The sequence below is a fragment of the Caretta caretta genome, chromosome 6 (assembly GCF_965140235.1).
Source record: "Caretta caretta isolate rCarCar2 chromosome 6, rCarCar1.hap1, whole genome shotgun sequence".
In the NCBI taxonomy this organism is placed as follows: domain Eukaryota; kingdom Metazoa; phylum Chordata; order Testudines; family Cheloniidae; genus Caretta; species Caretta caretta.
Genome location: NC_134211.1, coordinates 2,524,524 through 2,551,914, shown reverse-complemented (window position 1 = coordinate 2,551,914; position 27,391 = coordinate 2,524,524). Strand labels below are relative to the sequence as shown.

At 52.4% G+C, this 27,391-nt stretch overlaps 2 protein-coding genes across 3 annotated transcripts; one reads left to right on the top strand and one right to left on the bottom strand.

Annotated features, from left to right (window-relative positions):
- Positions 1-449: 449 nt before the first annotated feature.
- On the top strand, positions 450-5,299 carry LOC125638101 (perforin-1-like). 2 transcript variants are annotated; one of them, XM_075129179.1, is made up of 3 exons: positions 450-499; positions 3,184-3,764; positions 3,992-5,299. In XM_075129179.1, the coding sequence occupies exons 2-3, from the start codon at positions 3,238-3,240 to the stop codon at positions 5,034-5,036; spliced, it is 1,572 nt and encodes a 523-aa protein (XP_074985280.1). In that variant the 5' UTR covers positions 450-499; positions 3,184-3,237; the 3' UTR covers positions 5,037-5,299. The 2 variants fall into 2 exon arrangements, with proteins under 2 accessions (XP_074985280.1, XP_074985281.1); XM_075129180.1 differs by lacking the exon at positions 450-499 and having other exon boundaries at positions 2,978-3,764.
- Positions 5,300-9,449: 4,150 nt separating this feature from the next.
- On the bottom strand, positions 9,450-25,638 carry LOC142072451 (uncharacterized). Its single transcript, XM_075129181.1, has 4 exons — positions 25,558-25,638; positions 16,056-16,162; positions 15,252-15,809; positions 9,450-9,582 (listed from the first exon to the last, which is right to left on the bottom strand). Exons 3-4 carry the CDS (start codon positions 15,752-15,754, stop codon positions 9,474-9,476), a joined length of 612 nt encoding a protein of 203 aa, XP_074985282.1. The 5' UTR covers positions 15,755-15,809; positions 16,056-16,162; positions 25,558-25,638; the 3' UTR covers positions 9,450-9,473.
- Positions 25,639-27,391: the final 1,753 nt, after the last annotated feature.

Here is a 27,391-nt window from a genome sequence, read left to right as displayed (position 1 = left end):
CCCACTTTGTCACAGCAGGAATCGGGCTGCCTGCAACTGGATTCTCCTTAATTAAGGTTCTCTCTGTTTCTCTTCTTTTAGGGAGGATCAGAGACCAAACAGCCCCTCTCTGGTGAGGGACCCCGTCGCACCGGCCATGCCCAGATCTTCTGCTTCATCCCTCTCCTCCTTCTCCTGGGAGATAGGGGAAGGGGGGAGACTCCCCATCTCCAGGAAGGGTGCGGATCGGTGGTCTGCCTAGCCACTGGGAGGGCAGGGGGCTCAGGTGGGAGAGGTGTGAGGTCAGGATATGCCTTTTTCCAGACTGGAAGAGGGAGGAGAGAGGGGCCTCAGAAGAGGGGGTGTGGTGGGGGCGGGGCCTCAGGGAAGGGGGCGGAGCACCCCCAAAGAAAACTAGAAGTCAGCGCCTGTCACTGTATTTATATGGCACAAAGCAAAGCCAGGTGACCAGAGACCTCTTTAGAAGCTGGGACTCACACTAGCTTCTGGCACAGACAAGGTAAGTGCCATTTAGTTATTGCAAAACTTTTGAAAATGTAGAAGAGGAATCCCGGGGCAAAATCCTGAGTTCTTCAGGGGAAGGGGGGGGGATCCCCCTCCAGGATCTGACCCCACTTCTCCAGCTGGTGCCCAGGTAGGGAAAAGGAACTGCAGCACTCACTCAGCTGCCCTGGGGTGTCTCTCTGTGTGGAAGCCCCTCAGCCCTCCACTAACCCCCTGATACCCTCCTTGACCCCCATTCTACCCCAAGTGTCCCTCCCCCATTTCTTCCCCCACTCCTTCTTGCCCCCCAGCTCCCCTCACTCTGCCCAATGAATAATTCCTTCCTGACCCCCAGATCCAAGCACAATGCCTGGGGGCAGGGAAAAGGTATGGACACTGTTACCACTCACGAAAGAGATCTTCGAGTTATTTTGGATAGTTCTCTGAAAAAAGAGTGGCCGTCAAAAAGGTGAACAGAATGCCAGGAATAATTAAGAAAGGGACAGATAATAGGACAGAAAATGCAGTATTGTCTCTATATAAATCCATGGTACGCCCACATCTTGAATACTGCTTTCAGATATGGTCATCCCATCTCAAAAAAGATTGGAAAAGCTTCAGAAAAGCGTAACAAAAACTATTAGAGGTATGGAACGGCTTCCATATGAGCAGAGATTAATAAGACTGGGACGTTTGAGCTTGGAAAAGAGACGTCTAAGGGGAGATATGATTCAGGTCGATAAAATCATGACTGGTGTAGAGAAAGTAGATAAGGAAGTGTTGTTTACTACTTCTCATAACACAAGAACTAGGGGTCACCAAATAAAATTAACAGGCAGCAGGTTTAAAAGAAACAAAAGGAAGTATTTCTTCACACAACACACAGTTAATCTGTGGAATTCCTTGCCACAGGATATTGTGAAGGCCAAGACTATAACAGGGTTCAAAAAAGAACTAGATAAATTCATGGAGGATAGATCCATCAATGGTTATTAGTCAGAATCGGCAGGGATGGTGTCCCTAGGCTGTCTTTGCCAAAAGCTGGGAATAACCAAAAGGGGATGGATCACCTGATGATTCCCTGTTCTGTTCATTCCCTCTGAGGCACCTGGCATTGGCCACGATCGGCAGACAGGACACTGGGCTAGATGGACCTTTGGTCTGACACAGTATGGCCGTTCTTATGGACACACAGTGTAGGGGGTGAGAGGGCCTTGTTTCCTGCTCCAGAATCCTGGCTCACAAATAGGGGGGCAGAGATGGGGACTCAGGGCACCCCCAGATCCTGGAACAAACATAGGTAGGGGGCTCAGGTCGTCCACAGATTTTGGCATGGCCAGAGCAGGGGAGGGAGGGGCTCAGACGCCCTCCGTGCCTAAACCCTGCCACTCGCCCTGCCCCCTTGTCTCCCTTCCCGGTGTCCCGCCCCTCCCCACACCCTGTCCTGAGAGCAGAGAGGGGCAGGAGGCAACACACATCCCCGGAGACGACCCAGCACCCACAGGTTTCAGAGTAACAGCCATGTTAGTCTGTATTCACAAAAAGAAAAGGAGGACTTGTGGCACCTTAGAGACTAACCAATTTTTTGAGCATGAGCTTTCGTGAGCTACATCCGATGAAGTGAGCCGTAGCTCACGAAAGCTTATGCTCAAATAAATTGGTTAGTGTCTAAGGTGCCACAAGTCCTCCTTTTCTTCCAGCACCCACAAACGCTGGCTCCCCAGCAAGTTCTCAGCTTTCAGTAGAACCCAAGAGTCCTGGCTCCCATTCCCTGTGACTGGGGTCTCAGGGGGGGGCCACCCTGGATCTCTATATCCCCTCTCTAGCCTGCCTGACCCCACTCCAGATTTACAATTGGATCACTGATGTCACGATCTGGCCGTTCCCCCCCAGCCAGTTCCCCCTCACTCTCCCTTCTCCCCCTGATCCTCCTGGATTCGTTCGGGGGGGGGGGGGATTTTGCTGTAGGTGGGGGTCCCTCTTTCTTCCTGCCCCGCCTCCCAGTTGATGAACCCAGAGAGCTCAGGAGAGCTCAGCTCCCTGCACTCTGATCCAGCTGACATCTGCATCAGGGCGGCCCCTAGAAATGATGCCGTTCCAGCCCAGCTGCCGTGATCCCCACACGGAAGCCCTGTGCTTTGCTGCAGACAGGTACCCATGGGGCATGTGGGTTGCGATCTTCTCTCTCTCTCTCTCTCTTCTCTTCTCTCTCGCTCTTCCTGCAGGAGGGAATGGGGCTGTGCATATTTCAGCAAGGTCACCCTACTTCCTGTAGCTCACGTGGGGGATTCAGTTCCCAGCCCAATGAGGGGAGATTCATCTTGGGGGTGGGGTGGGCACAGGTGCATATCTGCGCAGCTCTCTATTACATGGAATGAGAACTATTCACCCATGTGTCTCAGGTCCCCTACTACAGACAACTAAACCAACTGCCCCCTACTGGTCAGACTCAGAACTGCCAGGTTGTATGTGTCCTAGTCCCTGTACTGCTCACATCCAGCAGCAACTCTCCTTCAGAATCAGCGGGCAATGGGGTAGGCAGTCTATAGCATAGGTTGTTGGAGAGCTCTTCTCTCAGATTCAGGGAGGGTCTTAGCAGCTTGCAGGCTTCTGGGATGCTGCTAGGATGTGTTGTGCCTGTGGAACTGCCTGCCACTAGATTGTCGTTAATGAATCCTCTCTCTGTTTTTCTCCCTCCAGGGAGGCTCAGAGTCCAAAAGCCACTCCCAGGTGACAGGCACCATCGCACCAGCCATGGCGAGATCCGGTGCCTTCATCCCTCTGCTGCTGCTCTTCCTTCTCCCTGGAGTCTCCCCCGACTGCTACACGGGCACAGCTGAGGAGTGCGATGAGCCCATGGACTTCGTGCCCGCGCACAGCTTGGTGGGGGAGGGCATCGACGTGACCACGCTGGAGTGGACGGGGGCCAATCTGGTGGACACCAGCTTGTGGCGTCGCCCAAATGGCACCTGCACCCTGTGCGAGAACCGGCTGCAGGGGAGACAGCACCAGAGGCTGCCGCTGGCCGTGGTGGACTGGAGGGTCCAAATCTTGTGCAACCGGGACCTCAGCAGCTCAGTGGAAGAGTCAGCCGCAGCAGTGGGCCGGGCACTGGCGTTGGATGTGAACAATGACTGGATGTCAGAGCTGGAGCTGCTAGACGAGTCCCAGGGCCCGGCCTTGGGGGGGTCCAAATCCCAGCTCACCAGCTACGCTTACCAGAAGGAGCTGCAGGACAAGTACATGTTCGTGCGCCAAGAGATACCCTGCGTGTATTACAGGTGAGAATCCCCCACCCCGCCCTGCTCCCTGCAGCCCAGCGCCCCCTACTGCTGCAGTGGGGTAATGGGGTAGCACTGACTGCAAGAGGAGAGCGTCTCCCACTGCCCCCCACCTGCCAGGGAAGCCACAGAGTGAGCACTGGGGAAGTGGGGCCAGTTTGTTCAGGGGGAAGATGCAGGGGGTCTCTGGTTGGTTCCTAACTCGTCTCTCTTTCCCCTCTGGGCAGGTTGAGGCTCACTCAACACCCCCCATTGGCACCCCAGTTCTCCCAGGCCCTGAGCAGCCTCCCATCTAGCTATGACTCAGCGATATACCGACGCTTCCTGGCCACGTACGGCACCCACTACGTGAGGCAGGCGGACCTCGGGGGGTACATGCGGCGGCTGGTAGCCATCCAGACCTGCCAGGCAGTGCTGGATGGGCTGACAGCTGCTGACATCAAGGCGCGCCTCGATTCACAGTTCTTGCAAGACCTGGGCCTGAGTCAGACCAGCAAGCAGAGCAGCCCGGGCGAGGGGAGCTCCCAGGCGCCCTACATGGAGAAGCGCATCCAGGTGAAGGGTGGCCACAGCTACTCCAAGCAGCTCCTCTCCACCAAGCAAGACGCCAACTCCTTCTCCACCTGGATGGAGAGCCTCAAAGCCAGCCCCGACCTGGTCTCCTACTCTCTGATGCCCATCCACACCCTGGTGAGACCGGGCGACCGCCGACGGGAGGCGCTGAGGCAGGCAATAAAGGAGTACGTGGCTGAGCGGGGGCACAAGAAAAGTTGCCCTCGTAGCTGCCCACAAGGGGGCGAGGCCGACATCTCGGACCCCTGCAAATGCTACTGCTCCGGCAACCCCCTCACCAACTCCATGTGCTGTTCACTTAAGCGGGGCACGGCCCGGCTGAAGGTCCATGTGCTGCAGGGCACAGACCTGTGGGGAGACACCACGTCCGCCACCGATGCCTATGTCAGGGTCCTCTTCCAAGGACAGATCATGGAGACGGGCCACATTCGTAACGATAACAACCCCATATGGTCAAAAGACCTGGACTTTGGGCCAGTGATGCTGCCAGTGAAGCCTGAATTGAAAATCGAGGTGTGGGACAAGGACCTATGGAGGGACGAATACCTGGGTGACTGCAACACTTACCTTGAGGTCGGCAAGAGCGAGACGCTCACCTGCAGCCTTGTATACGGCCACTTGGAGTTTTCCTACACGCTGGAGTGTGGGCCCAACCTGGGGGGCAACAACTGCCATGAGTACGTGCCTGTGAGAGGCTGAAGGGAGAGAACCCAGGAGTCCTGGCTCCCAGCCCCCCCTGCTCTAACCCACTAAACCCCACTCCCTTTCCCAAGCGTTACCAAGTCTCACAAGAAAACAAAGTGGTTACACCTTTCCGAGCTCACCCAGCCCATCTCGGAGAGAGCTCAGGGGTGTCTTTTGACAAATCCCTTTGTTGTTTTTACTAGTTCTAGTTTTGATGCTTCCAACCGGAAGCTGCACATTGAAACCATGAAACTAATAAATGTGTGTGTAGCCTTGCATTATTTTGTTTTTATTAATAAAGGTTCTCCTCGCGCTCGCCAGACACCCATGGGCTCTGTTGCCCCCCTATGGCACATGCCTGTGGTGAAGTATATCCAGGAGAAGGACAAGAAATTGGCCCATAGTATGTATCGAACGGGCAGGTCAGAAAGTTCCCAAATTTGGGGCTGTTTTGTCCCTTGAACGGGCCTGGGGGCGTCTCAAATTCTGATGGGCGTCGACATTGGCACCAGTCGATCACCGAATCCGCTCTGCCACCCCTTTTTCAACTGGAACAGTGTGTTGAATCCCCTAGTATAAAGATGCCCTAAAACAAGCCCCCCCCAAAACAACAGCCTCCCCCTCAGCCCCCGACTCTGAAAGAATTAAAGCAACTTTTGAAAAAAGCAAGCCCAGTTCTGCCGGGTACAACCTGCCTCCGCCCCCTCCCCGGTGCCTCCTCTCGGGAACACCCTCCCCTGCTCTCAGGGCCCCCATTCCCTCTCCCCCCATTCCAGGGGCTCTGTTTATCATGCATATTAGAGGCCCTGTTTGTCCCCTCCCATTCACTCCCTTCCTACATGCCAGGAGCTCTCTGCCCCACAATCCCTCCCATGCCCCCTCTTCTCATGTCTTTTTGGCCTATCACAGACCTCAGGGTTAAGAACATGACAGAGGCCAGACTGGGTCAGGCCAAAGCTTCATCTAGCCCAGTCTCCTGTCATCTGACAGTGGCCAGGGCCAGGTGCCCCAGAGGGAATGAACAGAACAGGGAATCATCAAGTGATCCATCCCCTGTCGCCCATTCCCAGCTGCTGGCAAACAGAGGCTAGGAACACCATCCCTGCCCATCCTCGCTAATAGCCATTGATGGACCTATCCTCCATGAACTTATCTAGCTCTCTTTTGAACACTGTTATAGTCTTGGCCTTCACAACATCCCCTGGCAAAGAGTTGACATTGAGGGTTCACGGTGTTGACATTTTAAATGCCATATGCACACTGGGCAGAGATGACTGGGCCCTTCTGAGATGCTGGAAGGCATAAATCTGGCCCCAGGGCAGGGGCCTGGCTGGCTTCGGGGGCTGGGAAAACGGGACATGGGGCCTTTCCCCTCTCGGGGGTGCTGGCTCCAACCCAGCCCCAGGGTGGAGCACTGGCTGACTCATGGGGGTGGGGAATGGGGTCTTTCCCCTCTAGGGGGCATCGGTTCCTATCAACCCAACAACCACACACCATTCCCCACCCGAGGGGTGTGTGAGATGCAGCTATCTCTGGGGTGGAGAAGACGGGACCTGTCAGGGTGTGGCCATTTCCTTCCCATTTCAAAGGGGACCTCGCAGTCCACATCAAAGCCCCAGCCACAGGTGGGGCTGGGGCTGGGCTGCAGACGCAGGCAGGATGCTGTGGGCTCCTGGGGATTGATTCTTTGTGGCCACATGAGTCACGGGCTGCCAGTAAGCGCATGAGCAGATGCAGCACCAGGATGTGGCCAGAAGCCCCACCCAGGAGACAGCCCTCCACAGCTCCCATCCTTCCCTCCAGTGGAGAGTAGGAGAATTGAGACCACAGAGGTCAACAGAGCTTTGGGGCAGAGGCACATCAGAGCAGGGCCTGCTGAGCCCTGTGCAAAGAGAAACAATCATCAGCTGGATTGTTTTACAGGTGGAGAAATTGAGGCAGGGATAAGGCGGGGGTTGCTCAAGGACAGGGAGCTGGGGATAGACCCCAGGAGTCCTGGTTTCCAGCCCCATCGCCCTCTGCTCTAACTCACTAGCCCCCACTTCCCTCCCAGAACCAGGAATAGAACCCAGGAGTCCTGACACCCAGCCCCACCCTCCTCTAACCCACTAGACCCCACTCCCCTCCCAGAGCCGAGGAGGGAACTCTAGTGGGTTAAATCTCTGGGGCCTTGTAAGGCAGACACAGAAGAAGGAAGAACACTGGGAGTCTTTGCAATGGAAAATAGTCCATGGAGACCTTTACTGTACCAATAGCCCATACCCCTTTCCCAGCTGGCCCCAGAGCAGGGGGGCTCGTTGGGAACGGGACACAGGGCCTTTCCTCTCTAGGGGGCACTAGACATCCTTCCCCACCACAGCTACCAACTACACAGGCATCCCCAACACAGTCACCTCTTCTGGCTGGCTTGGGCAGATGGGTGATGGGATTTGGGGCCTTTCCCGTGGAGGGGGTGCTTCTGATCCAGCCCCAGGTGGGGAGGACTTGACCTTGTGTTTTCATAAGGAACCCTCCGATGCGGAAGGGAGGACAAGTGGGTCGAGATAGGCCAGAGCTTCTGGGGTTCCTACATACCCTGTCTCCCAGAAGACCCAACAAGACGAACATGCACGACAGGGGCAAGAAAAGCACAGAAAAGAGAGAAAAACGCAGCAACCACTGACTCTCCCTCGTAGCCTCCCGGCTGAAGAAACACAAGCCCAGGCCTGGCTCCCATGGGCCATGCCGAGAAGTGGCAAACTGGTCCCAGCGACGGGTCGGCAGTTTTGGTCGGACGTATTCCTGGAGGTTTCGTCACAAAATAATCTTTCATTGAAGTTTAACCTTCAGTTCCTGGAAATGTCAGGCCAGTCCTGAAGGGTTGGCAACCAAAGATGCTGCCTTGACCAGCTAAGTCTGACTCTTCTTAGGGAGAGGCGGAAAAAGAAGGGGGGAAGGAAAAGAAGAGCATGGGGGAGAGGGTGGGAGCAGGAAGTCCATGTCTTACCACCCGGGCCGTGTTTGGGATTCAGCCGGAGACAGTGGAGGTGGCAACATCACCTGGGTCCCTCTGTCTCACCTGACCCCAGCTCAGCTCCTAGACCCAGGACACTGAAGGACCAACGACATCATGGTGGAGCCCAGGAGATGGTGCCGGTGGCTCCCATCTGTCCAGCTGGCTCTACGGTGACCCCATAACAAGTGTGAAAAATTGGGACAGAGTGTGGAGGGTAATAGGAGCCCATATAAAAAAAAGCCCCAAATATCGGGACTGTCCCTATAAAATCAGGACATCTGGTCACCCTACCTGGCTCTCTCTCCATCCTGGAAAGGGGGCGCTGGCCCCAATAGCCCCTCCTCTCTTGCTTTTGTCCACCAATAAGGCCTCATTTCCGACCCGCCAATTTGGGTCCATTCGTTCCCATTCTCTTTCATGGTGGATCTCCGAGCCAGGTGGCACCGCCAGGACCATCAGAAGGAGACTAGGCACTGCTCGCTCATCCGCAGTCGCCCTTACGGGAACAAGGCAAAAAACAAGGGATCAGGACACATGTTGAGGTTCAGTGGGTGAAAAGCGTAAGATCTGCCATAGCAATTTACAGCTTCACCTCGCCACGGCCGCAGCTGACGGAGGAGCAATGGGGGTGTCTGCTGGGGGGGCTGCTCCCAGAGTCTGGCCCAGCTAAATGCTATACCAGAGTTATCTCCTAGGGATGCTCCCCAGTTAGATCATGTTTGATCCCTGCAGGGTGCTCTGTGGCCAGACAGCAGGAGTTGAGAGGGGGGCGCTTGTCACCCTAGACACGACGGAGCCGGTGGAACGAGCTCTGAGCTCACTGGGGTTTCTGTCTCCGTGAGAGAGAGATCAGGGCAGCGCTGCTCAAGGGACAGGTTTGTCAATCCTTATCGGACCCCGCTGGGCATATGGGGAGAAGACAGGGCCTTACTGGGCGACAGCCAGGTAGAAATGCAGGGAAGGGGCGTTTTCTGTGCTGAGCCCAGTTTTTCGTGCTATCTAACCTAAATCTCTCTGGCTACAGATTTAAACTCTTGCTTCTTGCCCTGCTTCTGTGGCCAATGACAACAATTGATCCCCAGCCTCTTTATACCAGCCGTAAACATATTTAAAGACTGTTCCCAAGTCCCCCTTTCTTTTCTCAAGACTAAAGAGGGCCAGATTTTTAACCTTTCCTCACAGGTCAGGTTTTCTAAACCTTTCTCATTTTGGTGGCTCTCCTCTGGACTCTCTCCAGGGTGTCCACATCTTTCCTAAACTGCGGCTCCCAGAGCTGGGCACAGTTCTCCAGCGAAGGCCTCGCCAGTTCCGAGTAGAGCAGGACAATTATCTCCCACATCTTACGTATGACACTCCTGTTCGTGCACACCAGAAAATTCACTTTTTTCTCACCCGCATCACGCTCTTGACTCATATTCAATTTGCAATTCTCTGTAGCCTCCAGGTCCTTCCCGACACTAAATCCTCCTCAAACTGAATAATTGGAGTGATGTGAAAACCTGCTTTTCACGCGGTTGGTTGCCTGTGCCAAAAACCAGGGGAGGGAATTTGGAGGGGGGCGTGAACCTGAAAAGAAAGAAAAATCAGATGTTTGTTTGGCAAAGTGAGAGCACAGGGAAGAAATCATGTTGGGTGAAATGACATGGTTTCATTTGGCGATTTAGTTGGGCTTAGAGGGTAGAGAAGGAAGCTGACCCAGTGTGGCTGCCCTGAGGGTGAAACTTGCTCCATCTGTCCACCCGGCCTCTTCATCGCCACCCCAAAGTTCTCTCCAAAATGGGGCAGTTGCCAAAATAACCCCGCTCCTGAGTTTGTCCACCGAGCTGGCCTCATTTCCAACTCCCCAGATTTGATCCGTTCATTCCCCATTCCATTCTCCTTCTGAATCACACATATCTGAGCCAGGAAGTGCCGCCAGGACCATCGGAAGGAGACGAGGCAGGACTCGCTCAGCCGCGGCTGCCCTTACGGAAGCTAGGCAAAAAGCAGGGGATCAGGACACATGCCGAGGTTACACGGATGAAAAGCTTACTATCTGCCCTAGCTGGTCCCAGCGCCTTGACCACTTTGGACCCAGCTAAATTCTATTCCAGCGATAGGCGCCGACTCTATGGGTGTTCTGGGGCAGGAGCACCCACGGGGAAAAATTAGTGGGTGCTCTGCACGTACCATCAGCCAAGCTTCCCTCCCCCTCTCCTCCCGCCCCCCCCCTCCCCCCGGATGTGCCGTGTCCCTGCTCTTATGCCTACCTACCAGCATTTCCCGACAGGCCACCACCAAACAGCTGTTTCACTGCATTAGCACACTCTGGGAGCGGGGGAGGAGTGGGAATGTGATGTGCTCAGGGGAGGAGGCAGGGGAGAGGCAGGGCTGGCGTGGGGATTTGGGGAAGGAGTTGGAATATTGGCAGGAAGGGGTGGAGTTGGGGCGGGAACTTTGGCGAAGGGTTGGAATGGGGTCGGCGAAGGGGTGAGAAAAGGTGGGGCAGGGGGCAGGGCCTCATGGAAGGGGTGGAGTGCAAGTGGGGCCAGGGGAAGACCGGGGGATCAAGCATCCATGGGAAAGAGAAGTCGGTGCCTATGTTTCCAGCATTCTCTGCTAGGGACACCCACCAGTAAGATAACGTTTGAGCCCCACGGGTGGCTCTTGGGAGCGCTGGTCAACCTAAGGGCGACAGAACCGCTGAAGTGAGCTCTGAGCTCCTTGCATTAGATTGCGATTCTGTCCCTGTAAGAGAGATCAGGGCAGAGCTGTGCGAGGGGCTGGCTCATAAATCCTCATCAGACCTTGCTGGCCATACGGGGAGAAGACAAGGCCCTACAAGGTGGCAGATCAGTAGAAATGTAGGGAAGGGGCCTTTTCTGTACTGATCAAAGTTTTTTCTAACTTAAATCTCCCTTCCTGCCAATTAACCCCATTACTTCTTGTCCTCTCTGAACAGTTGATCGCTGGCCTCTTTATACCAGCCCTGAACATATTTAAAGACTGTTCTCGAGTCCCCCTTGGTTTCTCAAGACTAAATATGTCCAGTTTTTTAACCTTTCCTCACAGGTCAGGTTTTCTAAATCTTTTCTCATTTTTGTTGCTCTCCTCTGCACTCTCTTTAGTGCGTCCACATCTTTCCTAAAGCCTTTCTTGCAACTGCATCACGGTCTTGACTCATTCAATTTATGATCCACTGTAGCCCCTCGGTCCTTCCCTACACCAAATCCTCCTCAAACTGAATGACTTGGAGTGATGCCAAAAACTTGGGGTCGGGGGGGGATTTCATTTTGGCTTAACCCGAAAAAAAATTCAATTTTTTGGCAAAGTGAAAGCACATAAAAAATATCATGTTTGGTCAGATAAAATGCTTTGAGGGTTTTTAAAATCAAATGGGAGATTTTGATTGGAATTGAAATATCAAAATGTCTCAATTTTTTTCACCATTTTGGGGAAGCGAGAAAAAATTTCTGAAGTTGACGCAAATTTGCTAAATTTCTTCTGTCAACTTGAATCTGTATTTTTTTATGAAAATTTTTGCCCAGTTGTAGCCCAGTTCTAGTTTTGGCTCCCTCCTGGGTTCTATCCTGGCTCAGGGTGGAGAGGGGGGTTTGGTTGGTCAGAGGGGTGGGTCTGGTGGGTCAGACTGGTGGGGCTGGGAGCCAGGACTCCTGGGTTCTATCCCCAGCTCTGGGAGGAGATAATCATAAAGCCTCCCTAGACTCCTACCCTGAGTCAGAGCACTACACATACAGAAGGAAATGAGCCACTCATGGGGACTGGAGATGCATGGAGAAGCACTGCCCCCTACCGGTGGATACTGTAATTCAACAGGCCTAACAGGAGACACATTCAGGTTAGTTCAGTGACCCACGACCCCAAAGTCCTCACCCAGCACTGAGATGAAGCCATCTCTGGGGAGGGGCAGCTGGGGAACAGGTGCAGGGTGACGTCACAACAGGAGGGCCATGTTTCGTTCAGTCACTAATGCAACTTGGAAATGTCACTCCACATTGCAGCTTTGAGGTTAAGAATTAAAATAAAGTGCTTGGGGTAGAACCCAGGAGTCCTGGCTCCCAGACCCCCCTGCTCTGACCCACTAGCCCCCACTGCCCTCCCAGAGCACCAAGTGTCCCACCAAGGGCAGCATCATTACAGTGGCGTAGTCGGCAGGATCCACAGAACCAGGTCAATTAAGCTTTGGATCAGAACCCCACGCTATCCAAATTGGAATTTTGTATTGAGAGTTTTGCTGGGTAAAGATCAGTGATCATGAGCCAGAAAGCATCAGCAGAAGAAATCAAGATGCAGTTTGAACATGAACAAAGACTGGCAGAAATTCGATTGCAGAAACTAGAAGCTAAGGCAAAAGTGGAAAGACTTAAGCTCCAACTCAAGAAAATAAAGGAACAACAGGAACTATATCATCCTGGAAAGCCAGTTTCTCTCAACAGCAAAGATGGGCACAGAATCTGTCCAGCTTCTAACATCACTCTTGTTAAAGCAGATCTTGTCAAAAAGGAAGATTACTTACCAAATCAGAGATTGAATGTTGTAGTCCTCTGTGAGTTTACTGTAAGTGTGCCTTTAGCCAGAATCCACCTTGAATGGAATGGTACTAAGCATGAAGTTATAGCTAGTGTAAGGAAGTTATTGCCTAAGGATTTTTTGATTGGGGAAGATATTAAAGCTTTGTTCAGTCCAGGTAACCAGTCACAGGAAAGGAATGATCTTAAATCTGTGTCTATTATGGGCAGTGATTTGCTGGGGAAGGTTTCTCCAAATGTTTGTCTGAGAAAAGAGTAGTCTGTCTGTGAATGCAGTTTCTGAATGTCTGTCTAATGTCTCAGAAGTAAATCTGGAATTAGATCAAGCACAGAAAGCACTCATTGGTCAGGAAAATGTTTCTCAGGAGCAAATTAAAGTGGATGGTCAGGTTAAAGCCCTAACTGAGGAAGGAAAGGGTAGGTTTTTGATGGGAGAGGAGGACAAGGAAATTTTGGAGCAGCCTAGGCAGCCTTGTGAGCTGATGGCTTAATCTAGTCAGCAGTTTGGGAAGGCAAGGATAATGGAAGATGAGTGTCCCTGTACCTTACCTGTTACCTGGGTGGAGAATTGTGACAGTGAAGGAAATGTACCTGTATCTGTTAGGGGTATTGACTTGCTTAGGGAGGGAGCTACCCCAATCTTGAAGCAGTTGTCTGTGAACAGCCCTGTGTGTTGGGATAAGGGAAATGAGATCCCAAGCTGTGTGACTATAAAAAGGGAAGGTTTCTCCAGCTCTTCTTTGTTGGTGGAGCAGACAGAAGGTGCCTTTCAGCCTGTGATAGTTGAGAATAGTGCCGTTGTCTCAGAGTTGGTTCTGGATTCAACTAAAGTCCAGGAAGGGAATGATCCTAACTTGTGTCTGCTAGGGAGAATGGCACTGGAACTAGGGTGCATCCAATTAGTGTCTTAGCAAAATCCCAGAGACCAGACAATTCTGGTGTTTGTATTTTGCCTGTTGCTAATGTGTTGCTGGGAAAGGGTGTAGCAACTCTGTCTGATCAGGGTGATGCCCTAGCTGGGGCACAAGGAAAGCATAAAGGTAATTTGATTGTGTTGCCTACTGACAGTTTGGAAACTCATAGCCAGAAGAAAAAAATTCCTAAGCTTGTGTGTGGCAAAGGGAAGAAGAATGCTTCTAACCTTTTGACTATGAAATCTTGCCTGAAAGGGGATTGTGTAGGAATTTGCCTAATGAGCCAAAGGTGATTCTGGATGTAAGTGAAACTCAGGAGTTGGTAGTGGCTTAGCAGAGCAATGCTTCTGTGGAGCAAGGTAAAGGTGAATTGGTGCTTAGAAAGATTCCTAAAGAATAAAATTTTCGGGGTAGTCTTTGCAAGCAGTTTGCTGCAACTGAAGGGTGTGGATGTAATTTAATCAAGAAAGTTTCAGTTCCTAACAGCCAGAAAGTTTCTGTTGTGAATGGATCCACTGACTTTCCTTTTGAAAGATCCAGTGTGGATCGCTTAGAGAAGGTCTCAGAAGAAATGAAAATTGTCAGGGAATTTAAACAGCCCTATGACCAAGTGGCTGTGTTTGGCCAGCTTGTTGGGAAGACAATGGTGTTGGAACAGGAATGTCTCCACGCTAATTCTTTAAGTGAGCAGTCTGTGCTTCAGGGTCTGAGGACAGATTTGGTTACTGGTGTTTCAGAGCACAACAGTTGTATGGCTGAATGCTTAAGGATGCATAGGAGAGCAAGCAAACTCTCACCCTCAGACTCTTTGAATTTGTGTGGTATCTCTTTAAGACAGAGTCCAGCCTTGGAATTCGTAGCAGTTAAGGATCTGAAAACTGGTGAACAGGCTCCTGTCTCTGTTGATGCAAATTACCGGGCTGACAGGGAGAAGAAAGACTTGCTAATAGCTGCTAGCAAAGAGAGCACACCCAATCCGCCAGTGAATTCTGTTAAGCATTGAAATTCGCATTTGATCCTTCAGGAAAAGGAGGAAAAAAGAGAACTTTCTTTTGCAAAAGGAAGCCACAGGGTAACCGTAAATGCCAAAACCCCAAAGATATTGGGCCAGAGGTGTGGCATGACACAAATAATTGTAAATGGACACTTGCAATAAATTTGTTGTTATTGCTAATGGTGATTTTTGTAACTAATGTGTTGATATTACCAAGGACTGTAAAAATATATAATGTATCCAATCTTTTGGGAAATCCCTTGAACTAGTTAAAAGTAATACATAAGAACACACTACAGTCATCACTAGGACTGCCATCCTCATGCCAAGCAGGTGAAGTGACAGCAGCCACCCCCTCCTCTGCCTCCCTCCCTCAATCCCTACCCTCATATCATCTCTTCATGCCCCCACTCTGCCCCAAGGGCCAAGCTCCACAGCGCAGCCTGGTTTACATAGTGGGTGCCCTACATGGCCTGGAAGGGCCGGTACACGGATGAGTGGTAGCTGGGTGGCAGGAGATGCAGGGCCTGGGTGAAGTGGGGTGGCAGTGGGGGGCTTTAGGATCCCTTAACCTTCCCAGAGGGAAAAGAGAGAGGAATTAGGAGCCAAACAGAGACCTCCCCCAGATTCCCTGGGGCAGAGGCTCTGTGGTGGACGACCTCCCTTTGTGGTCAGTCCTGGCCCCATTGCCCTAGTGCAGCACTAGGGGGTGCTATTCTCCAGAAAGAAAGGCGGGGGGCTTGGTAGAGGATGCCATGCTGCAGGGGGCCAGCAGGGGGCGCTGCAGGGGAGTCTCACCTGTCATACACACAGGACACCTTGTGGTGCACGAATATGAACTTGGCCTGTGCTCCTTCAGGTAAGCATAGCTGGTGAGCCAGGATCGGGAACGCCCAGGCCAGGAATGGGGACTCATCCGACAGATCCAGCTCCAACTTCCAGCCATTGTTCACATCCGACCCCATTGCCTGGGCCGGGTCCATGGCTGAGTCTTCCACCGAGCTGCTGAGGTCCCGTTGCACCAGCTGTGGGCCCTCCAGTCCACCATGGCCAGCGGCAGCCTCTGCTGCTGGCCTCCCTGCAGCAGGTTCTGGCACAGGCTGCAGGGACTGTTCAGGCCGCACCACAGGCTGGGGTCCACCCAGCATGGTCAGGTCGATGGCCTCCCCTCCCAGGTTGTACGCAGGCAGAGAGGCCAGGTTCTCATCGCACCCCTCAGCCTTGCTGGTGTAGCACTTGGGGGAGACCCCCCAGGAGAAGGAGGAGGAGGAGGAGAAGGATGAAGCACCAGATCTGGGCATGGCCGGTGTGATGGGGTCTCTCACCAGAGAGGGGCTGTTTGGTCTCTGATCCTCCCTAAAAGAAGAGAAATAGAGAGAACCTTAATTAAGGAGAATCCAGTTGCAGGCAGCCCAATTCCTGCTGTGATGAAGTGGGGGATTTTCTGGGTTTTTCAATGGTGTGCATGCAGAGGTGGTGGGACTCAGTTTCCCTGTGTGTTACTGGTTTAAGGTAGAGTGAGGTTGTTGTTACAGGGACCGGCGATGGAACTTGGGACCCCGGCAAATCGCCTGGAGAATGGATACCCCAGCGACTGGTTACCTGGTGATCGGGAGACACAGCTCGGATGCCACAGCCGGTTCTGGCCAGCAGGAGGACAATGGGCTGCAGAGACAGGACCCCAGTGACCTGACCAGGTGGTTCAAGACCTAGAGGAACAAAGGACAGATGAGAGGAGAGGCTGAAAGGAGAGGAGACCCAGGCAACCCTGTTTACCTGGACAGAAAACAAAGGACGGGGTGGGGCTTGGGGGCAGGTGATATCAGAGGCTCAGCTGCAAAGCTCAGGGTCTCTGGACTGGGGAGAGGGAGCAGGCAGAGCCCACCTGGATGCAGGAGGGACTGAGATGTGCTGTGCGGAGGGAGGCCAGGCCTGAGAGCCCTGAGAGTTCCTTCGCTGTGTCCAGACATTCAATGAACCCTCCTGTTTTATCATTGCTGAGAGTCGTTCTGGGCTAGAGAACAGGGTGGCATTGGGCCCTCTGGGAGTGGAGGCCCCGGGGGTCCAGTCCAAGTGGACTCCCTGAAGGGGCCCATGGCAAGAAACAGGCATGCTGAAGGCTCAGAGAGGTGCAGTTCCAGGAGGCAGAGAGGGTAACCCTGGAAGAAAGTGGACCCCCGAGAAGGGCTTTCACACTGAAGGGGGTTCCCACCAGGGACCACACCAGACCAAGAGTGGGCAAGACCTGTGAGTCCGTGACATCTGTGTGGTGCTCTGGGATGGACTCCCCATGATCAGAACGGGCCACCAGGAATGGCAGAAGTTGCCTCTCACTCTGGCTGAGTTCTCAGAAGCCCTCCGTCTCCTGCCCACTGATCAATCTCCAGGCATGGACAGACTGACCGTTGAGTTCTACCTCGTGCTCTGGGATGTCCTTGGCCTGGCCCTTGCTATTGTCTGGACCCAGTCTGTAGGGAGCACAGTGCTACCGCTGTCATGCAGGCGAGCCATGCCCACCTTGAAGGGGGACCTCTGCAACACAACCTTTGGAATTGGTGTCCCGTCTCACTCCTCAGCATAGCCTACATGGTCATAGCAAGGGCCATGTGGCTGGGATTGGCAGCTGCCCCGGGCCTCATGCTTTGGGGGGTCCCGCGCTTCAGGGGTGTGTGTTATGCTTATAAGAAGCACACAGGATCTTTTCCAGGGGATAAGGCAGTACGCCGCGTTTATTAAGAATACAATAGTAAACCAGCTAGCGTATGCTCACATAAACACACACACACACATTCACCAATCGATGTTATAGTTACCAGTCTGTAGCTCGGACTACTCTAACGGCCAGTTAGATTGGTCACGAGTGGGGAGTGGGGTCCTGTCAGTCGTGATCTGATGCTCCCAAGTTGTGCCAAGGTGAACCAAAGGTCCCAAGGCAAAGCACCCTGCTTTTAGAGTAATTTTCTTATATTGGGATCAGTGAGTTTCGCACCGTCAAGCTGTAACCAATCACCGTTTGATGAGTGCTTGTCGACTACTTGTTTTCTTAAGTTGTTCTTCTCATCCTTCCACCCATTCCTCAGGGAATTGCCCCAGACTGGTTTTGGTTACAGCTCTCTTCTCCTGATTGATAGGTGATTGCCTCATCTTTTAGAGTGGTTAATCTGCCCTCCTCCTCAAAATGTTATTAGAGCTATACAGCAATCTCCTGGCACCTTTATATCTGTCTTCGGTTCCTTCCCAGAACATCTGGTCCGGTGATGGCCTTCACACTTATCTTCTAACACACACATCCCTCATTCACACATAAAACAGGATTTATTAACATAGAAAGAGTACGAACATTTAAGCAGGAATATCAGGTTACAATTTAAAGAAAACAATCATCACACTCTTCTACTTATTTCACAATGCTACTTTAAACTTATAACAAAGTGGTGACCGTAAGGGTCTATTCCTGCCTTGAAATCAGCTTCAGACACAATGTTCTGGCTGATGCATCTTTACCAGTGGCACACCTGCTGTCATAAATATAAAGGGAAGGGTAAATCCCTTTAAAATCCCTCCTGGCCAGAGGAAAAATCCTCTCACCTGTAAAGGGTTAAGAAGCTAAAGGTAACCTCACTGGCACCTGACCAAAATGACCAATGAGGAGACAAGATACTTTCTAAAGCTGGGAGGAGGGAGAGAAACAAAGGGTCTGGGTCTGTCTGTATGATGCTTTTGCCAGGGACAGAACAGGAATGGAGTCTTAGAACTTTTAGTAAGTAATCTAGCTAGGTATGTGTTAGATTATGATTTCTTTAAATGGCTGAGAAAAGAATTGTGCTGAATAGAATGACTATCCCTGTCTGTGTGTCCTTTTTGTAACTTAAGGTTTTGCCTAGAGGGATTCTCTATGTTTTGAATCTAATTACCCTGTAAGGTATCTACCATCCTGATTTTACAGAGGTGATTCCTTTACTTCTATTAAAAGTCTTCTTGTAAGAAAACTGAATGCTTTTTCATTGTTCTAAGATGCAAGGGTTTGGGTCTGTGGTCACCTATGCAAATTGGTGAGGATTTTTACCAAACCTTCCCCAGGAAGTGGGGTGCAAGGGTTGGGAGGATTTTGGGGGGAAAGACGAGTCCAAACTACGTGTTCCCAGTAAACCCAGTTAAAGTTTGGTGGTGGCAGTGGAAATTCCAAGGGAAAAGGGTAAAATTAATTTGTACCTTGGGGAAGTTTTAACCTAAGCTGGTAAAAGTAAGCTTAGGAGGTTTTCATGCAGGTCCCCACACCTGTACCCTAGAGTTCAGAGTGGGGAAGGAACCTTGACACCTGCCATTCCTTTCTGCTTTCAGAAAGGGTGACTGGCAGGGTACATCAAATTATAATTACAAAATTCATTAATACATTCTACATTGTTTAGTATCCTTCATTCTAACTAACTCAGACCTAAACTAAATAAGACTTTTCCACTACAGATGCGGGGTCCCGGGAGGCCTAGAGTGCTAGCAGGGGCCCTGGTGCTGGCAGCAGCAAGCAACCTTGCCTTAGCCCACCCCACTCCACTGGCTCCCAGTGTCACTCACCAGAAGGGGTGGAAGCCAGAAAGAGGCAGGCTGGAGACTTCAGAGAAGGGGTGGAGTGAGGGTGAGGCAGGGCGAAGCAGGGAAGGGAAGAGGCGGGGATGGGCTTGGGGGAAGGGATGGAGTTGGGGTGGAGCAGGGGCAGGAAGAGATGGGGTGGGGCCTTGGAAGAAGGGGTGCAGTGGGGGTGAGGCCTGGAGTGGAGGGGGTCTTGGGCCCTGTACCCCTCCAGGGATCACCCTGGTGACTGGGGTCCACACTGGCTGGCTCAGGGACCTCCTTGAGACCATGGGTAGGGATGATCTGTCGTTCACCCTCCTGTCCCTGAGCAGAAGAAGGCGTTCGACAGGGTGGACTATAGGTCTCTCCTGAGTACTCTGCGGGCGTTCGAGTTTGTGTCACTGTTTGTGGGTTTCCTGCAGGTGCTGTGCACCTCCACGGAGTGCTTGGTCAGGCTCATCTGGATCCTGACCGAACCGGTCAGCTGTCAGGCCAGCTGCACACTCTGGCCGTTGAGCCCTTCTTCCAACTCCTCTGGAGGAGGGTGATGGGGTTGGTGCTCTGGGAGCCAGAGTTGTGAATGGTCCTGTCAGCATATGCCAATGACGTGCCTCTCGTGGTCCAGGACCCAGGTGCCTTGGTGCATGTGGAGGCCTGCCAGGCAATCGGCTCCGCAGCCTCCTCCTCCGGGTCAACTGAGTCAAGAGCTCTGACCTGGTGGCCGGAGACGGGTGGCAGGGGAGCTCCCTCCCACCCACGCTTCAGGCCATCCAGTAGAGCATGGGTCTGCTACTCTATTCACTTTTCCTCCACCCATCCCTCTCCATCGGAGAACAGGCAGGATTTGGAGGGCAGGGTGGCTGAGCGGCTGTGGAGGTGGACCAGACTGTTCCAGTGCATCTTCCTGTGAGGTAAAGCACTGGTGCTCAACCAGCTAGTCCTGTCCATGCTCTGGCACCGGCTCAACACCCTGAGCCTGGCCCTGGATTTCCCGGCCCAGCTCCAGAAGGTAGCTCTGGGGTTTTTCTGGCCAGGACTGCACTGGGTCTCTGTGGGGGTTTTCAGTCTCCCCCAGAGGAGGAAGGACAGGGCCTGGTCTGCCTCGGCATGCAAGTCCAAGTCTTTCACCTCCAGGCCCTGCAGAGACTCCTTTAAGGTGCATGAAGTGTGTTGGCACACGCCTTCCTCTGCCTCTGCCCGGCAGCTCTTTTTGCCTCCATCCGAGGGGTCTGCTACCTGGTGCACAGGAGGTAAACATGCACCAGAGTCTCCCTCATGCCACAAAAGAGCACGTGCCTGGGACAGGAGTGAACCATGCAAGTACACGCCCGTGTTCAGAGCTCCATGAAGGAGCCATCAGCTAATATTCCTGGCAGACAGCAGAATCCAGGTGGAATAAAGGCTGGATCACTGGGGTTCCTCATCCTCAATAGATAGCACAAGGTGGCACTTCTTCATATTGGGGCAGGAGATGAGGGTGAGCAAATGAAACATGAGGAGCATGAGTGTGTACAGAGGTTTCCTTTCTGTGATTCAGAAACGAACTGGCTGCAGATTATGTAACCTTCTCAAGTTGTGAGAGGGAGTGGGTCGTGAGGGTCTTACAGGGCAGGGGCCTGATAACAAGTTCGAGAGGCAGGGGTGAGGGGCGGGTGGGGAGCACCCTCTCACAGAACCTACTCAAGAAAAGCTACAGGGGTGGGCAGTAAGGCTGCCCTCATCTCCAGGAGTACATGCCAGGATGTATGAGGGGTGGAGAGCCCCATCAAACAACCAAGTGCCAGGGGACCCACCCAGTCCGGTCGCCCCCCCCCATTCATAGTGCAGGAAGTCTCTGACCCTCATGGTCCCTGCCAGGATCAGCCTCCTGAGCACTGAGGGGGACCCCGTGACCCCTACACCTAGTTGGGGACTGCGCAGCAAGAGCTCCGCAAAGAGATCTACCCCCGCAGTGGCTGCTGCAGACCTAGATGTCAGCACCTGTCAGAGCCATCCCATCCATAGGATGGTTTGGGGCAACTGCCCCATGCCCCATGCTTTCGGGGACATGTGGGGCCCAGGGCGGCCCAGCGGGTTAGTGTTGGGGGGTGGCCTGGCCCTGGCAGCTGGGGTCGGGCTGCATCCACATTAGTATCACTCGCAGGAGGGGAACTGGGGGAAGGGCTGGAGTGGGGGCAGAGTAGGGGTGGGAAGAAGCGGGGTGGGGCGGAGCAGGGGTGAGGGTTTAGGGGAAGGGGTGGAGCAGGGATCGGAAGGGGAAGGGGCAGGGGCAGGGCTTATGGCAGAGGAGGACGGGGTTGTCCCGGGCCTTGCACCCCCCTAGGGATGTCCGTGAGACGCATGGCCCTGTTCCTGTTTGATCATTTGTTGTCCCCTGAATTTAGTTGAACCTTGGGCTTAATTAGTGGTTTCTCCCCCTGAGCTGGCACAGGAGCCTTCAGTTCTCAGGGTGGCAGGTTTTGAAATAATTTTTGGTGGTGCCCAGAAAAGGTCCAAGTCCCGTCCCCCCACACCTGCCTTGTAAGCCAATATATATTTTTTAAAATAATGTTAAAATGTGAGGGCTCTGGGGTGGGGCTGGGGATGAGGGGGTTGGGGTGTGGGAGCAGTTCAGCAGAGGGTTGAGGGGCAGGGGTGAGGGCTCTGGGGTGGGGACGGGGATGAGGGGTTTGGGGTGTGGGAGCAGTTCAGCAGAGGGTTGAGGTGCAGGGGTGAGGGCTGTGGGGTGGGGACGGGGATGAGGGGTTCAGAATGCAGGAAGGGGCTCAGGGCTGGGGCAGAGGGTTACGGTGTGGGGGGGGGTGAGGGCTCTGGCTGGGGGTGGAGACTCTGGGGTGGGGTGGGGCTGGGGATGAGGAGTTTGGGGTGCAGGCAGGCTGCCCTGGCACTGGGGATGAGGAGTTTGGGGTGCAGGCAGGCTGCCCTGGGGCTGGGGCCCGAGAGGAGGACTCCCCAGCAGCACACTCACCTCACACCACTGTCCCTCTCGGGCCCCTCTCCGGTCCAGGAAACCTCCTCACCTCCCCTGCTGCTGCCCCTCATTGTAGCCTTACTGGCAGTGACGGGTGGGGCTGCCCCTTGCCCAGCGTGTTGTGGGTGGGCTAGCACCCTCCCATCTTCCCAGGACTTTGATAGGTGGGTTTGCTTGTATGATGGAGGAAAAGAGCCAATAGGAAACTGAAAGAAAAACTCTTTCAGGGTCGCCGGCTCCAAGCCTTTACTTTGCATTTACCAGAAATCACACAGAGCATAAAGCCCAGAAAAGGTCAATAGCCTTCCTCTCCTAACCCGGGCCCCCTAGTCACGGCCAGACAGCAGTTGGGAAGCGTGTTTGCTACTCGGGTGGCATCCTAAAGGTGGGCCATTCACAGCTCTGTGTAACAGTCCAGTTGGGTGAGAATTGCTCAGCTGGACACGCTCTGGAAGTGATGGCCATGGGTATGAGAAAGAGAGATCCCTCAGGGGTGGATCAGCACCAGGGAGTATGAGCCCAGTCTGGGGGTGGCTTTGAGGCTCTCCAGCCAGGCCAAGTAGGCTCCAGCCCATGCCAGGGGCTCCATGTGCTCCCATTCCCACTCCTCCCATGCCAGGGGCTTTGTTTGCCCCCCACTCACCATCTCCATGCCAGGGGCTCTGTGTGCCTCATTCCCCCTCCCCCCAAGCTAGTGACTCTTTGTTTCTGCCTTCTCATGTGTTTTCTCCTGACAGACTGACATTTTAAATGCCAGAGGAACACAGAGGAAGAGATGACTGGGTCCTCCTGAGATGCTGGCAGAGGTTAATCTGATGCAGGTCTTTCCCCTCTAAGGGGTGTCGGCTCCTATCTTAAGCCAAGAGCCACACGCCATTCCCCATCTAGGGATGTGCGAGATGCAGCTGCCTCTGGGGTGGAGTGGTGGGGACCTGCCAGGACGTGGCCATTTCCTTCCCATTTCAAAAGGGGCCTCACAGTCCACATCAAAGCCCCCAGCCTTGCATGGGGCCAGGACTGGGCCACAGACGCAGGCAGGATGGTGTGGGCTCCTGGGGCCCGACTCTTTTTTTGATAAGGGACCCCCTGTCTGACAGACTGCTTTTTTTCTTGCTGGAACAAACTGTCCTCTGGGGGGAAAGGAGCCATGGGTGGACCTGCTGGGGATGTTGCTGCTGCTGGAAAAGGCCGATCCTGTCCCCAGAAGACCCAACAAGATGAACACACATGAAAGGGGACAGAAAAGACCAGCAGAAAGAGCAAAATTCAGGTGCTGACTCACTGTTGTAGCCTCATAGCTGGAAAAACAAGGCCGCAGACCCTGCCCTGACCAGCCACTTCAAGGCCTGGCAAACTTGTCCCAGCAATGGGCCATTTTGGTAGCCAATTTTGATAGGATGTATTCCTGGAGGGTCCATCACATGACATAATCTCTGCAAAAGATGTGGCCTGGCCGAGCAGTGCCAGACTCTTCTCAGAGAGAGGCGAAAAAAGCAAGAGAAAGAGGCGACAGAAGAAAGAAGAGGGGGAAGGAAAAGACGAGCATGAGGGAGGGGGAGGGAGCAGGACGTCCACGTCTCACCTCCCCGGCCGGGTTTGGGATTTAGCCAAGGCCAGCGGGGGTGGCAACATTACCCGTCTGTCTAGCCGGATCCCAGCTCAGCTCCAAGGCCCAGGACAATGAAGCCCCAATGATGTCATGGCAGTTGGGTCGCCAACCCTCCAGGACCCTCCTAGAACCTCCAGGAACAAAAGATTCATCTTTCATTAAAAATTCTGTCTTGTGATGAAACCTCCAGGAATATGGCCAGCCGGAATCGGTAACCCTACCTGGTAAAGACCAGGAGACGATACAGGTGGCTGTCCTGATTGTGAACCTTGCTCCCATCTGTCCACCTGGCCTCTTCATCACCACCCCAAACTTCTCTCCAAAAGGGGGCAGTGGCCAAACTAGTCCCTTCCCTCCTGATTTCGTCCACCAATCAGTCCTCCAAAATTATTATCTGCTAGGGACTTCCATCATTAAGATAATGTTTGATCCCTGCAGCGTGCTCTGTGGATATATAGCAGGAGTTGGGAGGGGGTGCTTGGTATCCAAAATACTGAAGCTGCCGAATTGCATTATGAGCTCCCTCGAAGGAACACCACCCATAGCCAGGAATGATCAGTTCTTACTGTTTAGCCTGAACAAAACAACTGTGATATACTCCCTTAAATCATCAGTTTACCCACCAAGAAATCTAGTGTTCTCCCTTGAACCATTGTTCTTTTTCGACAAAGACCCCTATAAATGCTCAAATAAGCGTTCTGATGCCTGGATCTAAAATCTGCATCAGTTACATTGGGACTTCTTCTTCTCCTGATTGAGGGTGCTGGGGGCCCTGCTTGTCTCCAGCGCTCCAGACCCTCAGCTACCACCGCGACCTGGGACCCCCGATCGATTCAAACTTCAATTCAAACCCTCCCCCACCCCTCTCGTGAGTGTTTTTGGCTTCCCCATTCGCTCTGCAGCAACACTCCTCATACCTAAGCTAAAGACCTCTGCAGCGCCCAAAAACCCTGTGGGGTTTGCTCATCAAGTGGGTTACTACCAGAATAATTGTACCGTGAAAGTGGGGTTAGGGATGTGCTGAACCTAGAGCCTATGAGGGTGGAAGCTTGAAAGTGCTGTTCGACCCGGCCCGCTCAGGCGTGCTCTATTCCAGTGCGGTGCCCATGGCATATGAGGGTGGCTGGCAGCTTGGAAGTGCTGATCAACCCAGCTTACTAAGTCCAGGGACATATAAGGGGTCGGCTTTGGAGTGCTGATTAACCCGGTCCTCATAGACATGCTTTGTTAATGTGTGTGTGTTCATCTGATTCGGGGGCTGGAAGAACCCAGCTCTGGGGAACCTAGGTCCTGCAGGATAGCTCTATGGGAGGGAAGGTGCAGCAGGGAGAAGTAGACCTCTGTATGAGAACACAAGTGACACAAGCACTGATAGAATTACAGAACACACACACACACACACACACACACACACAAAGAGTAACCCTCAAAAATGAGCGTAACCCAAAGTAACAGGCAAATCTGGTAACACACCCTAGAGGCGATGGGGCCTGTGGAACGAGCTACGAGCTCCTTGCTTCAGACTGGGTTTCTGTCTCCGTGAGAGAGAGATCAGGGCAGCGCTGCACAAGGGACAGGTTTGTCAATCCTTATCAGACCCTGCTGGGTATAGGGGGAGAAGACAGGGCCCTACAGGGCGACAGCCAGGTAGAAATGCAGGGAAGGGGCGTTTTCTGTGCTGATATCAATTTTTCACGCTATCTAACCTAACTCTCTCTGGCTGCAGATTTAAACTCTTGCTTCTTGCCCTGCTTCTGTAGCCAGGGAGAACAATTGATCCCCGTCCTCTTTATACCAGCCGTAAACATATTTAAAGACTATTCCAGAGTCCCCCCTTCTTTCCTCAAGACTAAACATGGCCAGATTTTTAACCTTTCCTCGCAGGTCAGGTTTTCTAAACCTTTCTCATTTTGGTGGCTCTCCTCTGGACTCTCTTCAGGGTGTCCATATCTTACCTAAAGTGCAGCTCCAGGAATTGGGCACAGTTCTTCAGCAAAGGCCTCACCAGTTCCCTGTAGAGCGGACAATTACCTCCCACATCTTACGTACGACACTCCTGTTTGTGCACACCAGAAAATTCACTTTTTTCCCACCCGCATCACGCTCTTGACTCATATTCAATTTGCAATTCTCTGTAGCCTCCAGGTCCTTCCCGACACTAAATCCTCCTCAAACTGAATAATTGGAGTGATGTGAAAACCTGCTTTTCACGCGGTTGGCTGGCTGTGCCAAACACTCACAGGGGGGAAATTTTCATCTTGGCTGAACCAGAAAAGAAAGAAAAAACCAGATGTTTGGCAAAGTGAAAACACAGGGGTAAAATCTTGTTGGGTCAAATGAAATGTTTCGGTTTGGGGGTGTTGGGGTATGTAAGGGTTAAATAAAGACCTGGGTGACCATGGTAATAGGCAGTATGGCCCAGGCAAGCAGTATTTCTTGATAGATAAAGTTTGCTACCCTTCTCCTTCCTTTTTGCTTGTTAAGGATAGATAAGCGTTGCAGCTGCATCAGGAATGCGGTTGTCTAAAGAGTACCCCTTGTGTAAAGTACTGTTATCTCTCCTCTCCCTTTTTCCCAGCTACATAAACGAGCTCGGGGTCGTGGCTCCTTCCTCCCGCCCCTGAAAATTGCTGATTAAGGGAATCTGTGGCTACAATTACTGCAAAGAAATGTATATTGAAGGTAAAAGTGCCTGTGTAATATGCTTAATGCTGTAAAGAGTAAACAGGGGCGGGTATAATCATATTCAGTGTATGGCTATTAATATTCAACATATGGAGGGTGGAGTCACATGAGTTAGGGCAGGGGGTCTGGAGCCAGGACTCCTGAGTTCTATATGCGGGATTTCAATTATCCCCATATTGACTCGATAGATGTCACCTCAGGATGGGATGCAGAGGTAAAGTTTCTTAACACCTTACATGACTGCTTCTTGGAGCAGCTGGTCCTGGAACCCACCAAAGGAGAGGCAATTCTTGATTTAGTCCTAAGTGGAGCACAGGATCTGGTCCAAGAGGTGAATCTAGCTGGACCGCTTGGTAATAGTGACCATAACATAATTAAATTTAACATCCCTGTGGTGGGGAAAACACCAAAGAAGCCCAACACTGTAGCCTTTCATTTCAAAAGGGGAACAACTCAAAAATGAGGAGATTAGTTAAACAGAAATTAAAGGGTACCGCGCCAAAAGTGAAATCCCTGTAAGCTGCATGGAAACTTTTTAAAAAAGACACCATAATAGAGGCTCAATTTCAATGGATACTCCAAATTAAAAAACAGAGTAAGAGAACCAAAAAAGAGCCACCGTGGCTAAACAACAAAATAAAAGAAGCAGTGAGAGGCAAAAAGGCATCCTTTAAAAAGTGGAAGTTAAATCCTAGTGAGGAAAATAGAAAGGAGCATAAACACTGGCAAATGAAGTATAAAAATACAATTAGGAAGGCCAAAAAAGAATTTGAGGAACAGTTAGCCAATGGCTCAAAAAGCAATAGCAAAAAAATTTTTAAGTACATCAGAGGCAGGAAGCCGGCTACACAACCAGTGGGGCACTGGACGATCGAGGTGTTAAAGGAGCACTCAGGGACGATAAGGCCATTGCGGAAAAATTAAATGAATTCTTTGCATCGGTCTTCACGGCTCAGGATGTGAGGGAGATTCCCAAACCTGAGCCATTCTTTTTAGGTGACAGATCTGAGGAACTGTCCCAGACTGAGGTGTCATTAGAGGAGGTTTTGGAACAAATTGATAAATTAAACAGCAATACGTCACCAGGACCAGATGGGATTCACC

Excerpts from the sequence above, each read along its gene's own strand:
- LOC142072451 (XM_075129181.1), bottom strand. The coding sequence starts at position 15,754 with ATGCCCAGATCTGGTGCTTCATCCTTCTCCTCCTCCTCCTCCTTCTCC. Across the intron at positions 9,583-15,251 it reads GTGTCCTGTGTGTATGACAG|GTTCACGCCCCCCTCCAAAT; the intron begins GTGAGACTCCCC and ends CTTTCTTTTCAG.
- LOC125638101 (XM_075129179.1), top strand. The coding sequence starts at position 3,238 with ATGGCGAGATCCGGTGCCTTCATCCCTCTGCTGCTGCTCTTCCTTCTC. Across the intron at positions 3,765-3,991 it reads ATACCCTGCGTGTATTACAG|GTTGAGGCTCACTCAACACC; the intron begins GTGAGAATCCCC and ends CCCTCTGGGCAG.